At 39.2% G+C, this 15,651-nt stretch overlaps 2 protein-coding genes across 2 annotated transcripts; one reads left to right on the top strand and one right to left on the bottom strand.

Moving 5' to 3' along the window:
- Positions 1 to 202: 202 nt before the first annotated feature.
- Positions 203 to 5,750, bottom strand: tfb2m (transcription factor B2, mitochondrial). The gene is made up of 10 exons (XM_085353448.1): positions 5,617 to 5,750; positions 4,269 to 4,578; positions 3,632 to 3,821; positions 3,371 to 3,462; positions 3,068 to 3,221; positions 2,655 to 2,803; positions 2,269 to 2,358; positions 2,106 to 2,165; positions 1,729 to 1,877; positions 203 to 1,087 (listed from the first exon to the last, which is right to left on the bottom strand). Exons 2-10 carry the CDS (start codon positions 4,554 to 4,556, stop codon positions 898 to 900), a joined length of 1,362 nt encoding a protein of 453 aa, XP_085209574.1. The 5' UTR covers positions 4,557 to 4,578; positions 5,617 to 5,750; the 3' UTR covers positions 203 to 897.
- A 339-nt stretch (positions 5,751 to 6,089) lies between these two features.
- LOC146639558 (saccharopine dehydrogenase-like oxidoreductase) lies at positions 6,090 to 14,950 on the top strand. Its single transcript, XM_085353474.1, has 12 exons — positions 6,090 to 6,369; positions 8,354 to 8,466; positions 9,257 to 9,337; positions 10,475 to 10,604; positions 10,743 to 10,792; positions 10,935 to 11,065; positions 11,830 to 11,947; positions 12,177 to 12,296; positions 12,424 to 12,480; positions 12,590 to 12,701; positions 12,905 to 12,986; positions 13,661 to 14,950. Exons 1-12 carry the CDS (start codon positions 6,171 to 6,173, stop codon positions 13,749 to 13,751), a joined length of 1,284 nt encoding a protein of 427 aa, XP_085209600.1. The 5' UTR covers positions 6,090 to 6,170; the 3' UTR covers positions 13,752 to 14,950.
- Positions 14,951 to 15,651: the final 701 nt, after the last annotated feature.

The following is a 15,651-nucleotide window of genomic DNA, read 5'->3' on the forward strand; positions in this document are numbered from 1 at the left end:
CATGCTCATCAGTTGGGAAAAAAAAATACTGTAAAATTATTTATTTCATTTTTTTGCTACAGATGTATTACATAAAACCAGACACTTGTATGAGGTATTAGCACATTATTGTATAAACAAAACTAAAATCAACAGGTTTTCAATGATCAGGATAGCAAAGTAATTAATTTAGTCAGCCCAAAGCATCTACACTGGTCCAAAAATAAAACAACACTTAAGCTATTTTTTTTTCCTCCACATGTGAAAATTCTGATTTAATGATCAGTTTAGAAATCATCACATTCACAGCTCACACAGTCCTGAAAACATGGCATTACACACATTTTAGCTTATGGACTTGCAACTGATTACACAAAAATATACAAGACAGACGCCACTCAGCACTCCTTGATTATGTATCAAAACCTTGGGGGTTTTGTTCAGTAAAACTGCAGCGGTACTAGTCGTCGATTACAGCACATGCAAAATTAAGAAATTTTGTATCCTCTTTTGAACGAACCCATTTGGGTGTTAACAGAGATTCTGGTGATAACGCAGAAACGTAACTGTTAAGACCGTTTTTTTTACTTTAATTACAGTAGCATTTTTCCCCTTCTCTCATTGCTAAAGACCAAGTGTCATATTTAAGTGCGTTTCTCTGAAATCGCCCCTCTTGAGAATCTCACTTTATCGAAACATTTGACGTCCTTCCTCTGCGGCCCTGAAGTTTGTGGAGTTTGTCACAGTCACGTTTAAATCATTTCAGTAACAAATACAACTGTGATAACATCACAACTGCATCTCCAAGTTCTGCCACATATTATATTATTATCATCATCTATATTACATAATCAGTATAGCACACGTGTTTGTATGCACACTGTAAATCTATACATATATGGTCTGTTTGTCTAGGTTTTAGCCCCAACCCTCCCTCTGTGTGTTCTCCAAGATTTCTTCGTAAAGCCAGCTCTGTGTGAATTCCTGGCTCTTGTCCATCAGCTGGAACAGTCTAAGATACTCCTCTGGAAAAACGTGGCCTGTCAGTATGTCCTCCGACATGCCCATCTCTGATAACAGTTTACTGCCACTGTCTGGTGACCAGAGACTAGAAAACAAAAAAATAAGAGACACAGTAAGGAATAGCAAAAGAAGCTTAAAACCACTCACCAATGATTGGCAACTAACAGATTCTGTCCACTGTTGTTTTCTTTAAATGGAAATGGTCCTAACTTCTGTAAGAAGCACTAAAGGCATGGTGTATTACAGTTGAAGAGACTGCACAGATAATACTTGCTCAAACTGTCCTAAATGTTTCCCCCTCTCAAGACAAAAACCATCCTGTGTAGCTTATAAATCCTGGAACTGCCCAAATATTTGAAACGTTCAAAGACATTTAAGACTTTGACAAAGATTCTGCAGAAACTGATATCTCTGGATTAAATTATGGTACTTTTCTAAGGTAAGAGCATCCACCCTGGAATAATCAAATAATCAGTACACTTTGGTTTATGTTATTAATAGCACAAAGGCTTGTTTTGTTGAATTGGAAAGAACGTTGGCAACAACAAAAAAAACAAACAAAAAAACAAAAGCTCTCAAATATGTGGAAATGTAGGGTTTTTTTCAAAGTAACTAGACCGGTGTTAAACTGGTGTGTGTACAGTTGTTACAGTAAGAGCACATCTCTAATACATGTGCAATATTTTGGCTATTTAATCTAGACAATTCAGTGTGTGCACTGCTTACTTGAGCCTGTCAATGAGCTTGACCTTCCTCTTTGCCAGACACTGTTTGATCATCATCAGTAGAGTTGATGCGTTGGAGGGAGTCAGTCCTGCAGAGAACAGATCTGCCCGTGGGCGCAGGCGCACCAGGCACAGGTGATCATTTGGAAGCTGAGGAGAGGACGAGGGGAAATGTCAGTGCGCCCCAGGGCAGCTGTGGCTACAATGTAGCTTGCCATCACCAGTGTGTGAATGGATGGATGACTGAATGTAGTGTAAAGCGCTTTGGGGTACATAGGAACTAATTAAAGGGCTATACAAATACAGGCCATTTACCATAAATATAAAATACAATCAAGGTTACCCAATTACAGTTATTGAGCCTATTCCCTTCCTTACCTTGCCTTTAGAGCTAGGTACGCCTTGCTTTGATGACACCACAAATGACTCCCACGGCACCTACACAGAGACAAAAATAACAAACATTTCTATAAAACATCTGTTTAAATCACTGGTTTTTGCCCAACTGCATTAACAGAAAGTGCTCTGCCTCATACTGTACCTTATGCAGTAGCTCAATCTCACAGGCCATCTGCCAGAGGACGCCAAAGGCTCTGTAGTACATCATTTCACCAGGGCGCGCCACCAGTTTCTGATGGAGAGATAACCGTTGTTGGATATTTTACACAAAGATTAAAGAAAGTCAGATTAATGATTAATGAGTGAGCAGACACTCGTCGCAACTACAGGTTGTGTTATCAGCATAAATATGATAATGCAGGGAAGACTAGTACAGATGCAACTTAGCTTAAAGCTGCCCCTGAAAAACATCAGGAAGTACAAGAATATGTTTAATCTACATCATCCATCCAATTAACACAAAAATACAGGCTAATTTGTACTCTAACAGTCATTTCTACACAGCTTAAAATACTGTTGTTCAATTACCAGGTATTCCTTCTCGCTTACGAAGAGGTTGAGCTCTATTCTTCCATATCTGTAGACAGACAGCCGCTCAAACAAAGCATAAACCATCTTCAGCAGCATGCCACGCTCATTACGCTGCGGCAGGATACCCACCACCTTCACTGGGATGTCTAGACAAAGGCATTTTACCAAAAGACACACTTTAATGGGCTGGTACAAAACTCATGCAATGCTGTAAAATGTGTTAAAAGCTGTAAACAAAGTATGAGCTTATTCCTTTTTTAAAAATATATATTTCAAGACTGAAAAAGTTCCTGTTATGAAATTTTTAAATTTTGTCTGCTCCAATTAGGATTCAAGGCACTATTGAGCACAAAAGTAAGTAGTTTGCAGTGAGAGGGGGAGGGATAAAAATCCTTTATGTTTTTCCTCACCATCAGTCCAAGCAGATTCTGAGATTCCCAGGTCAGTGAAGAGTTTATCGGTGAACATAGCTGGGGGTTTCACATTGCCAAGACCAATGGGGTCTAGTTTAAAGTAGTCACAGTGAACTACTTCCAGCTGACCATCAAGCCGGCCTTCTAGCTCCTAGAAAGGGGAACATTTATTTGTGTGGATTATACATCAACGAGAAATATTAACTGTTGACATATGACACTTTACAATTTTTAGGTTAATACAAGGGACTTTGTAAAGATACAAAAACCAGTATTATGAGATGGAGATGTTAAAGTTACCTGCAGGTCATGTAGAAAAGACCTATCACCTTCAAGAGCAACAACTCTCTGAGCTCCAGCATTTAACAGAGTCCTAGTCAATACCCCAGGACCTGAAAAAGACAAGCACAAATGCATCAATAATAAGAAAGTATAACATTTGAATATATCAATGTGTTTAAAAAATTACAAAAACAAACAAACAAAAAACACTAAGTTTGTCGTCATCATCTGTGCAGAGATGGAAGAATGCTGCACAACACTGTAGAGATAAACCCATACCTGGATTACATTCAAAGATAACAGTTTTAGCATCTTGTAGATCAGGTCCTAGATGCTGTGCTACCAGATTAGCCAGGTCCGGGTCCACTATGAAGTGTCTGATTTTTTTGCAGCCCTGAGCCCGTCGTACATTCTCCTCTACCTCCCCAAGGTCCAGGAAATCATACTGGCACAGAGGACGACACTGGCCCTGTAAGAACACACAAATGCACACAGTGGGTGAACAGCACTGTCAGTATAAAGAGCTCAAGTTATACTAAAAAACTTGAGTTGTTTTCAGGGCTGAGTTGTTTTTCATTATTTTATGAAAAAAAACAAAACAAAAAGCAACTGATGTATGCATGCATTTTCCAGGAACGCATACTTTTTTGTACACATTGAGTGGATCAAGTAGCCTTAAAAAGCTACAACAACCTCAAATCCAGCAAAATATGCTGATTTTGTGCAGATTGTATTGTACCTACAGGAATGCAGATACTGTCAGATAATAGCAGTAAAAAAATAAAGTTGATCATAGACTACAATGCTACATATAAGTATAATAGATACAAGTATGAAAGTGAAACATACAATTACAACCAATATAAATGCAGTATACGGCTATCGTCTTCAATCAGAGCCGAAATAAATTATCTACCTGTACAGCTACAGCAGACAGGTTCCTGTGTGCGAGTGCAGAAGAAGGGGACGTCCTTTCTGAACGGGGCTGTTGAGAGTTTGGACCAAGTGAGGGCCGACCAGGACCCAAAGACAGGGAGTCCAGACTGTAGGCCCTCCTTTGAAGCACAGACACACCAGAGGCACAGAGGCTAGAGGGACCCACAGGGGTCCACACTGCCTTGCTCAAACAAGATTGACCTCTGACAGTATGGCAGCAAGCAGAGCGGAGCAGTAGCTCCACCACTCTGCAAATCTGGGTGGACATGGTGGATGACCTTTATGAGAGGCTACAGCACAGAAGGAGAAAAGAAGAATCACAATAACTATAATGACATGAAATATTATTAAAGGCAATAACACATTTGATTTTAGGGCACACTCAAGGTCACCTTATGCAGAAGAGTTAAACACATAAGTATAAAAAAAAGAAAATATCAAATCAATAAAACAAGTTAACATATAAAAAGGTGGAAGACATTAAGAGTAAATATGCTCGTTTAAACAGGTGCATTTTCAGACAGGAAAGGGAATGGCATGGATGGACTTCAGAGGAAAACCAAAGTAATGAGTTGCAGTAATCGATGCCAGACGTTTCCAAGGTGTGAACACTCAGGCTCTTAACCCCACAGGGATGAAGGAACTGAGAAGTTTTCAAAGGGGAGGGAAAAAGTGTAACATTTGGAAAAAAGTCGGATTTGGTGCCTCTCAAAGACGCTGGAGAACAAGGATTAGATTTCCTGAAGGCAAATACACTGGGGCGTGGGTGAGAGACCGGTGGGAGGTTTGGTAGACCGTTAGAGCTTTGTCAGAAACATAACTATGGAAATTGATATTAAGTTTAGGGAAGATGAGACAATAAGGGGAGAAGAAAACAAAAAACATACGTACAAACACGAATACGTTGTAAGACTAAATGTCATTTCTCACACATTCTTCTTTTACCTACTCTTGCTCAGCTTGGTGGTCAAATACCCAATTTCAAGAGTGTATAATAAAATAATCGACCGCTAGCATAGACAATTTCACGATTGCACTGGCAAACACCGGTGCACCCTAGTCAGAACAATTCCATCTGATAGCACGTGGGTGGGTTTTCATAAGCAAGAACACGTGCTGACTATTACTTAACTTTATCAACATCACAGTAGAGTTTACAGTGGAGCTCACACATATTGTTTAATTGTCAAAAGGGCGCAAAACAACCTGAACCCGAGAGACATTTTTAAAACCTAAAGTTGTTAGCCGAGAGGCTAGTAGTGCGCTAGCTACCTCTCTTAAAGCTATCATATCAAACGGTTATGTAATAGTGAAAAACGCGAGCATACCTCACTGCAGATTATCCAGCAGTTGCTTCAAATCTGAAGACATCCAGACTTTAACGTTTACTCTCGTCTATCTGCTCGCTGGAAAAACTCTGTGACATTGAGCCCACCGCATCCTGACCTAACCCTGCGTGCCTTGTTTTTGCAACACTCGTGGTGTTAAAGACGCAGCTGCTTTCGTCACTGACAGGCGACTACTGCGTAGGCCAATCAGAACAATCGCGGAAGTAGTCGGCCTAATATGGCTAGCGTAGAAACACTTTCAAAAACAGGAATAAATCAATATAAGTTACACATATTTCGCAGAAAACTAAACAATACATAGAATTTTGTCCTAAATATAATATAATAACTCCAGTTCCTTTGGAAGAAATTGTTTAAACAGCTAAAAACTCCCACTGCTGTCAATATCTACTAGCATATTAGCATATTATCCTGCTACGGAAGTAGACCAAGGAGCGCCGTAAAAACGCACGCAGTCTGCCAGGCTGTCAGACTGGATCCAGGATCCTGGTGCAAGGGCTGTAGGTGTCTGTGCGAGCTTGTCTGCTGTCACTATGGCGCGTGTAGAAACATCTTCAAGCAGGCCGTACCATCTGGTTATCTTCGGAGCCTCCGGGTTCACGGGCCAGTTTGTGGTGGAAGAGGTAGCCCGGACGGCGTCCGAGGGTCCAAAGGGGGGCTTGAAGTGGGCCGTGGCCGGTAGGAGCAAACAGAAGCTGGAAAAAGTTCTGGAGCAGGCCGCCGGAGCACTCAGTATGTATCCGATTGATCCCATAAGCTGTGCATATACAAGCAAATAGTCACTAAAATAAGGGTATTCTTGTTGACTTAAACATTTTAATTAAATGAAATGAAAATTAAAACTGGAAAAACACAAATCCGTACTTACAGACTGTTTACATAATAAAATAAAGATATAGATGAAATGCATGCACTACTTCAATTTGTTACCGCAAGAAGCCTGAGGAGGAGAAATGAGCGCATATGCTTATTGACGCTGGAATGTCTTCACAAAGGGTTGTTTGTGTTGTTTGCAATTTAAAAATAATAATAAAAAATGCAGGGCTACAGTTATTGTTTTCTTAAAACATGGTTACATTGCCAGGGTTACATTGAATTTGCTGTGACTTTGACCCTCAACTCAAAGTACAGTAAAGCTGATGTTGCAACCAAAGGTTAATCCTTAATAATTCTTCTTCTACTATAGATAAGATACGTTACTCTGTTAAAATTCAAAATCTATGACTATATTTTGTTACATGCTTAAATCAACTTGCAAATAATCAAATGAAAGTGTTTATGAAGTAGTTTTGCCAGTTGTTGAAACAGTAAGCTGTAAATTGTTCTTATCTCAGCCTCTTATTGCTTGATCAACTAAATAAACATTATTTTAATTAACATTTCAAACAAAATAGTGCAGTTTAATTCCTTCAGAGGAAGAAACTAGGAATGCATCGCATGATTATTTTCTTATCTAACAGAATGTCTTATTTTCCCAAACAGAAAATCCAAGTAAAATATCATCAGTTTATATGTCAAATAATCAATAGCACGTGGAATTCTGCCATTGCTGCTGCAGTCACAGAGCAGAAATAGAAATACTATTCACAGGAATATATTCAAAAATGTGGTGTGGAATAACAGATATATACTAAACATATTTAGAATGGCAGTAAGTTTCCAGGTTGATGATTTGTATCTATGCAACACGCTAAACATGGATAATTGAGTCCATCACTAGCTGAAGATCAGGGAGCTATTCTGTTGTTGTTATAGTGATTCAAGTTTCCAAAGGATTAGATTGTTATTCTATTGTCCAATCCTCTTCGGCTTTCTCTTCAGGGAGTGTGCAACAGCTGATGGAACATACCAGTTCGCTGTACTATCCCCGTCCATGACAGCACTCTAGTCCAGCCTCTCAGTGAGCACTGAAGATGGCTTATGTGTTTGTTTGTCTTCTAGAGGCTTTCTATAGTTACAGTGGCACATTTTAAAATTACTCATGCTGTTTAATGTCTTAGTTATTCAAGATATTTCTTCCAGCCTGTGCAGCATCTGCATTCTTTTACACTATGTTGTCCTCGTTTTCACTCGAATGCTGTACAGAGTTCTCACACATTTGCACGTCTATTGGTTAAAACTCAAACTCAGGAATAACAAAACAGTATATTTTACACATAAGTAATATTTTTCATCTTCATTCTCCACAGATGTGTGTCTGTGACCACTTGCTCTTCTGTCAGACTGTAAAATGACTTGGGGCTTTTTATATTCATTTGACTAAACTAGGCTAATCTCATCAGGGCAAAACTTTTAATATTCCTTTAGGAGGCTGGCTTCATTTTTTTTACCTGTTATAATCATTTACAAGTTCATGTTTTTATTCATAGACTTTACTAGAGTAGCTTTTTCCTGATTCCCAGTTAACACAGTTCATGTTCTGGACCTTTATGCAGTCCCTCATTTCATCCAGTTTGAAACAATCATCATAGCTCCTTGTAATTTTAACAGTATGACAGAAAATGTTTACACAGACAAAAATAAGTGACCGACTTTGCATATTTGCTCGGATAGTAGTGTGATAGCTGGGGTGTAATAGCACTGCCTGTGAATATGCTGCCAGACGTATTCATTGGACTTCCATATAAACCAATGAAAGTCCAGTGAACTGGACTTTCATTGGTTTATATGAAACGAATGAAAATGCTGTTACTTATGTGACTTTGTGTGTGTGTAGGTAAGCCTGAGCTGAGGGCGGAGGTGGACATCATCGTCGCAGATGTCGGGGAACCAGACTCCCTTGCAGCCATGTGCAAACAGGCTGTGATTGTTCTCAACTGCGTCGGGCCTGTAAGTTGACAGTTCCACAGAAGCTTGTGTTTGTGTATTATTACTTGCTCCATGTCATGACATAAACTAGTTTTCTCTCACACAAACTGCCAAGATTAGTGTGATGGCATCCTGCTTTGGCATAAGAATAAGTTATCACCCCCATCTCTTTCTCTTTCTCCTTCTTTGAATCTCTCTTTCTTTCTCTCTCTCTCTCTCTCTCTCTCACACACACACACTCACTCACTCACTCACTCACTCAGAGCAGCGTTCACTTCAGCTTACATTCACACAATGAAGGCTACTGACGTGTAGCACACAATAGCTAGCATTATGTTAAAGTTGGAATGAAGAGTGGGTTCCCAGCACCACTGAATTGCATCCTGTGCATCATTCAGGTTTGTTTGTATTATTTAATCAAATTCTTCGACTACAGTAACCACAATTGTAATGCACAGCAGCACCCTGCCAGCTTTCTTCAAACTCAGACACAGAAGCCTGTTGTTTTTATATTAGGTTTTGCTTGCGTATCTAAAATAAACCAGTGTGTTAACACCTGGCAACGAAGTGAACACGTTCAACAGGATTTGCTGCAAATTGTTTTTGTGTGGAAAGCCAGGGAGGGATCGTTTCATGTTGAACAATTAAGGGGAGCAAAGACACTGGTACCTGAGAGCAAATGCTACGTGATGTGTGTTGGAGAAGATGGATTTTCACCTGTGTAGCACAAGGATTTCGCAGTGGGGAAAATGGCCAATTTTTAAAATTGTGAAAATTAAGTAATTCAATTAGTTTCTGTCTGTGTTTATAGTACAGATTCTATGGGGAGCCAGTGGTCAAAGCCTGCGTGGAAAATGGAGCACACCATATTGACATCAGTGGGGAGCCTCAGGTTTGTACTGTAATGTATGAAGGTTTCCTCGGGTTTGATGTTTGCTTGAGGAAAACACAGACACACACACACACACACTGGTAAACATGATTTAGAACTGTGCACTAGGGGTGGGGGAAAAAATCGATACTGTGTAGTATCGTGATATTTTGTTTGCTAATAATGTATCGATACAGGGACAGCAGAAATCGATATTTTGTTACAAAAAAGGTTTTTGTGCTCTGACTTCAGAGCATGTTGATCCTTTTTCTGAGCAAGAATCCTGACATTCCTTCACTGTCCAAATGTGTTTAACTTTTTTTTGGCAGCAATAAACATGACAGTTTACTTATTTTAAATTAAGACATGTTTTATTTTAATTAAGTTTAAAACTTTTTTATTTAATGTAAAATTATATTTTGTTTTAATTTACTTTCAAATTCTTCAGTTGCTGAATGGGCTGCATAGTTTTCATAAATAAATAATAATAATATAATATATTAAATAATAATAATAATAATAATAATAATAATAATAATAATAATAAAAAAAAAATAAAATTGCAATAATATTGTATCGTGCGTTAAGTATTGTGATAATATCGTATCGTGGGATGTATGGTGATTCCCACCTCTACTGTGCACAAAGCTAACATTCAGCTCTTGTTTAGAAATAAATGGGAGATGTGCTGAGTGTGATGCTGCAGCTAGTTAGACAAAATTATTTCTCACTGGGTCCCATGACAGCAACAGCTGCCTTACTGTCAGGTGCTCATGTGTGACGCAATAAGTCCTACTGCAACACAGATGCAGACGCTTTGGTGATCCGAATTTAGTTTTTATTAGGTTTATGTGTATTCCCTGACTATTTATCATTTCCAAAAGGTTGCATGAAAGCTACATGAAATATAACCCTCCTTAAGAATTGAGAACATGGTGTTTTTTGCATTTGTAAAAATAAAAAAATCTTTCCTCCAGTGACAGTATATTTAGGTGTTTTTGGCAAATTGTCTTGTTCATGCTTTAATTAAGAAAATGCAAAAAGGTTTTTAAAAAAAATCGTAGAAATGTAAGACTTTTTGTGCGTGCGTGCGTGCATGTGCATGCGTGCGCGTGTCTGCGTGCGCCTTAACTTGAGTTTCTTTCTGCTGTTATCTAGTTTCTGGAGGGCATGCAATTGAACTACAGCAGCCAGGCAGCTGAAAAAGGTGTGTACATCATTGGGAGCTGTGGATTTGACTCCATTCCTGCAGACATGGGGGTCCTCTACACCAGAGACCAGTTCAAGGGTATGCAAATAGTGACACAGTCTACACATTCAGTATACATGTTCATATACACAATATTATTCAAATTTAAGCTCTCTTTGACAGGGCTATGGAGTTAATGATTTAATGATATAAACTTGTGTATTTGTTTATCCACAGGCACACTGACTGCCGTGGAGAGCTTCCTGACTGTCAGTGCAGGAGCTGAGGTATGAATCTGTGAACCAGCTTGTTGTTTAAGCTTCATTACACACGTTCTTCTGTACTTGTGCTCAGTAATTCTTACGTATGGTCTCCATATTTTCTTATTTCACGTGTGTGTGTGCGCGTGTTTCTGTTTTCTTCTGACAGGGTGGGTGTATCCATGATGGCACATGGCAGTCAGCCATCTATGGATTTGCTGACAGCCAGAAGCTTCAGAATCTTAGGAGAAAGTTTAATCACAAACCTCTCCCCACGGTTGGCACAAAGCTTAAACGCAGGTACACAAAGCTAATTTAAAGTATTTTTTTGATTTGCATCAAATTGCCTGCCTCAGAGTAAATATTGCAGTGGATGAACATAAAAAAACAGTCTGGAGACAGTATGAAGGATGGTTGTTAGAATTTTATTCATTCTTATGTCAATACCAGTACTTATCAGTACTCCGAAGCTGATACTATTCAGCAGTATGTGTTACCTTGACTTGAGGCTGAGATGGCTTCATGTGGAGGTATGAGGCTGCATGGAAGATGCCGGTACAGCATCCATGTTCAGATATTAAAAAAATGCAGTACTTGGGGCGTTTCTACATTTATTGTGTGCAACTACATTTTTTCACAGAGGATACTAAATACTTCTGTCTGCCGCACAGCATCTTTAAATGTTATCGCTCAACCATATCATAACCATGTTAAATGAATTAACATTACATATAAATCTTTAGCAACACCATTTGGATAAGGGATTAGCAATACTTTGGTACTGATTAGTATATACCAGTATTAATTTGTTACCTGTCCCATTTCAAGAGCATAGCTGGCAGCAGTTATGAGCCACTGTGTGCATGCAAGCAGCTAATAACACAGATGTGATGATCCCACTGATAGGATGTAAACTGATGTGTAGATGCATATATGAGCGTGTGTTTGATATAACAGAAAGATCATTTCTGTTAGATTCTACAGTCCCATAGTGCACAAATGCATGTATTACACCTTGCCCCACACATAATTTTGTGTAATCCCTGAAATGCTTGTATTTGTAGGGGAGCGCTGTTCTACTGTAATGAGCTCCAGCAGTACTCTGTGCCCTTCATGGGCTCAGATCCCTCTGTTGTGAAGAGAACTCAGCGCTTCCTGACAGAGGAATGTCAAGCCACTCCGGTCAGTCTTTTATTTATTTACTAGCTAGTTTCTCTTTAATATCTTTTATTTTTTATTTTTTAATTAAATTTAACATCCGGGGACCGCTTTACACACATTGTACTTGTGTTAAATGTCTGCTGATTCACTTGTAAAATCTCATGTGACGACGTGGTGTCCAGGACACAACAACTTTGTTTTTTCACATTTGTGCCGCTTGTATTTCACTGCCTCTCATCATAAACTGCAGGTCCAGTATGGCGCGTATGCAGGAATAGGAGGTATCGGAAACATCATCAAAATGTTGTTTGCTGGCATGATGTTCTTGTTCTTGGTCAAGTTCAGTTTTGGACGGAATCTGCTCATCAAAGTAAGCTAACACAAAATGTGGTTTACTGCATTTATAATATCAGTCGACCGTAACTGTACAGTATAAAATACATCATGGGTGTTTGGAAATGCTGTGACACTCATCTGTTTTTAATCTTTGCCTTTAGTACCCGGAGTTCTTCTCCTTTGGAATGTTTTCGAAGGCTGGACCAACTAGGAAGCAGGTAAAGCACAAACAGTCTACAGTTAATCTTAAATCCATGTGAAAATAAAAACAGAACAAAAAAGGTTATGTCTGCTAAAGAAAGTGTTCTGTTTTCTGGCATGTTTTAGATGGAGGCTTCATCCTTCCAGTTCACCTTCTATGGAGAGGGCTACACTGAGGAACAGGACACCTCCCAAGAAAAACCTAGCGCCAAAATCCGCACACGGGTTCAAGGACCAGGTAATCTGAAATTAAGGGTCATCAAAGACAAGATTTTGTCTTTGATGCAATCACCATGCAGCAGACTCTTAAAAGTCCTTGAAAACAGGAAACATGGCACCGTTTCTCTGGAGTGAAAGGAATACAAATTAGCCCAGGTAGCCAGCCTGGCCTTTCTTTGCAATCCAAGTCTAATCCAAGTAATTTTTCTTTCTGTTATTCAGAGGCTGGATACGTGGCCACGCCCATCGCCATGGTTCAGGCTGCTCTAACCCTTCTCAACGAAGCTGCAGCCTTGCCTAAAAAGTGAGTCAACACTCCCCCACATCTACCGCCTGACCTGGATGTGACTTCACACTCAATTACAAAGCACAACATTCATCCACCCAACCTCCCTCTCCAGCTTATAAAATTCAGGGTCACAGGGAGGGGCTTAAGCCTATACCACCTGGCATAGGATAACTAAGAGAGACAGACAACCATTAATAGTCATATTCACATGTAAGGTCAATTTAGAGCACATGGGGAACATGCAAACTTCGCACAGGAAGCAGTGCAGCATCACTGTGCTGCTCACTCTCTGTGATAGCCCTGCAATAGACTGGTGATCTCTCCAGGATGTACTCTGCCTTTATCACATGACAAAACATCAAGTATATCTTACCAGTCTATGTAAATAATAATTTAAACTCACTCCCAAATAAAATGGATGACTGAATTTACTCATAAACCAGATGGAAGTCTGCATGCTGTTAAATGCTGCTGTGAAATGTGAGTGTGTATTAGTGTAAAACGGCTTCAAAGTTCAAAATGTGTGCGTGAGAATGTGAAAAATGTCATATATTGCTTCACCATTTGAGTCACTGTCATGATTCAATATTAGTCAATGCACAAGCGTAGTGGTTTTATGTATAAGTGAATCTCACTTGGTGACATTTCTGGGACTTGGTCTAATACAGTTAATTTTGTACATTCTCCAGGGGAGGAGTATATACTCCAGGAGCTGCGTTTGCGAAGACCACACTAGTCGACCGCCTCAACAAGCACGGCATCCAGTTCTCTGTCATCTAAAGTTTGTTCTCTCCCTGCTGCCGTTCTCCAGGTTTTTGTGAGCACTTACTAATATGCATAACAGGAAGTAAAAAGTTTCCAACATTGGAAGAGAGCTGTTTAATCACAAGACAGATGAGTTTCAGATGAAGTCCTGGTATTGTTTTTTGGGTTTTTTTTCTAGTGTTATTTTTGACATTTATTCTTTTCACTTAGTCAGAAACTTGCCTGTCTCTTTTCAGCTTGAATGTATTAAAGTTCTGCTTGCAAAACAAAAAAGCACAACTGTGGCAGTGTTTTCTAGCCAAGGGCAGTAAAACAAATGGGTTTCGCATGGTCCTCCACTAACACAATTTCTGGCGACTTGAAAAAGGAATTCTGGGAAGAACCGGATTTACTTCACATCTTTAAACACAAATGGTAAAGAAAGCATGTTAAATTATAATCAGACTAAGAGAAATTGGTTAGACACATTTTCTATGTGCAACAAATGGAATAAAAAGAGTCTTGTTTAAGTTGCCACACAACTGGGATTCACTTTAAACAGAATGGGACTAATTGGACACGAGGAAAGGGGAAAAACTGCATGCTCCCTTCAGTTTAAAACAAAGTATTACTATTTGCAGTAGATTTGTAATGATTTTCAAGGACTGCAGCTGTTGTGAACTTCATGAAACACCTCTTTCTTGGAAAGTCAACTTCTGCACTCTAAGCGTTGTAGCATACAGTAGCTTTATATGTACAGCAGTAATACTAAGTAGCATTAACATGATAGCTGTACATATTTTGCTCTGGTTGTGTGAAGTAAAGCCAATAGTAGAGGACAGAGACCTGCTGTGTGTTTATGTACACGCCTGCCTTTCCTGGCCTGTCACTGTAGATAAAATCTTCCTTGCTTGTTGGACTAATTGCTTGTTTTATTTTTTTAAAAGGCTAGTTCCTTTTAGCCTGAATTTCCAGGGGTTCACCTTCAAAACGGTTACCTTTGAGCATTGTCAGAATAATGAATCCAGCTGCCTGTGCATCAAACAGCATGAGTTACTCCATGAAACCAAACAGGGCTTGTAAACATCTTTTCCTTGCTCCTTTGACTGGATTAGTTTCACCTGCAGTGATGATTTTTGTCAGCGTAGACTTGTTTTTCATGTTTGGGCGTTATGTGCACGTGGCAAGCTGTTTTGGGGTTGTTTTGGTGTGCTTTGCTCAGAAATAAAGCCAACTCCGCAAATAATTACAAGTCTTGTATCTTTTTCATGCGTCACAGAAACATCATCTGCATTTCCTGTGAAGTCAGTTTACATTGTAGAGTATGCACTAGTAGTACAAGAAAGTTTAAGAGCTCTTCTACGAGCAAGTCCTGCCACTTGGCAACTATCGTGAAATGTCTTGAGATGCCTATTTGGGCAGTTAAGTATTTTCTAAATTACATTTAACTTCAGAGACTGGAATCACAAGTGAATCCTGATTTTAAAAAAACTGAACTGATACCACCACACTTTGGAGAGTTCTCTCATAGACTATCTTTGCCACACAAGTTCACTGTCTCTCTTGTGTATCTGGAGGTTTAGTTACATACAAAGTGATCAGTTTTATTACAGCGGTCTTCTAGTACACAAACATCCCTCAAAAACCTGAAATAATGCAGGTGATTCTGATGGGCTTTAGGTATATTCAATTATTTTTACTATTGGTACAGTAATGTCTAAAATATGTATTATGATTGTTAGAAAAGCAAAGTTTTCATGCAGTAAACCTCATGTGGTTAACTTTTTTTTTTTTTTTTAAATTTAAGCAAGACCTGAGCTCAGTGCTGCGTACTGTATTTAATGTGATCTGACAGATGATATTGGTATTAACTAAAGAAAAACACCCCTGACAGGGGAAAGGAGATGACAAAGCTCATCTCCTTTCTTTCTGTCCT

Source organism: Diplotaxodon limnothrissa, linkage group LG1, assembly GCF_057381915.1.
Source record: "Diplotaxodon limnothrissa isolate DT_005_m linkage group LG1, D_limnothrissa_male_GT1.1, whole genome shotgun sequence".
Lineage (NCBI taxonomy): Eukaryota > Metazoa > Chordata > Actinopteri > Cichliformes > Cichlidae > Diplotaxodon > Diplotaxodon limnothrissa.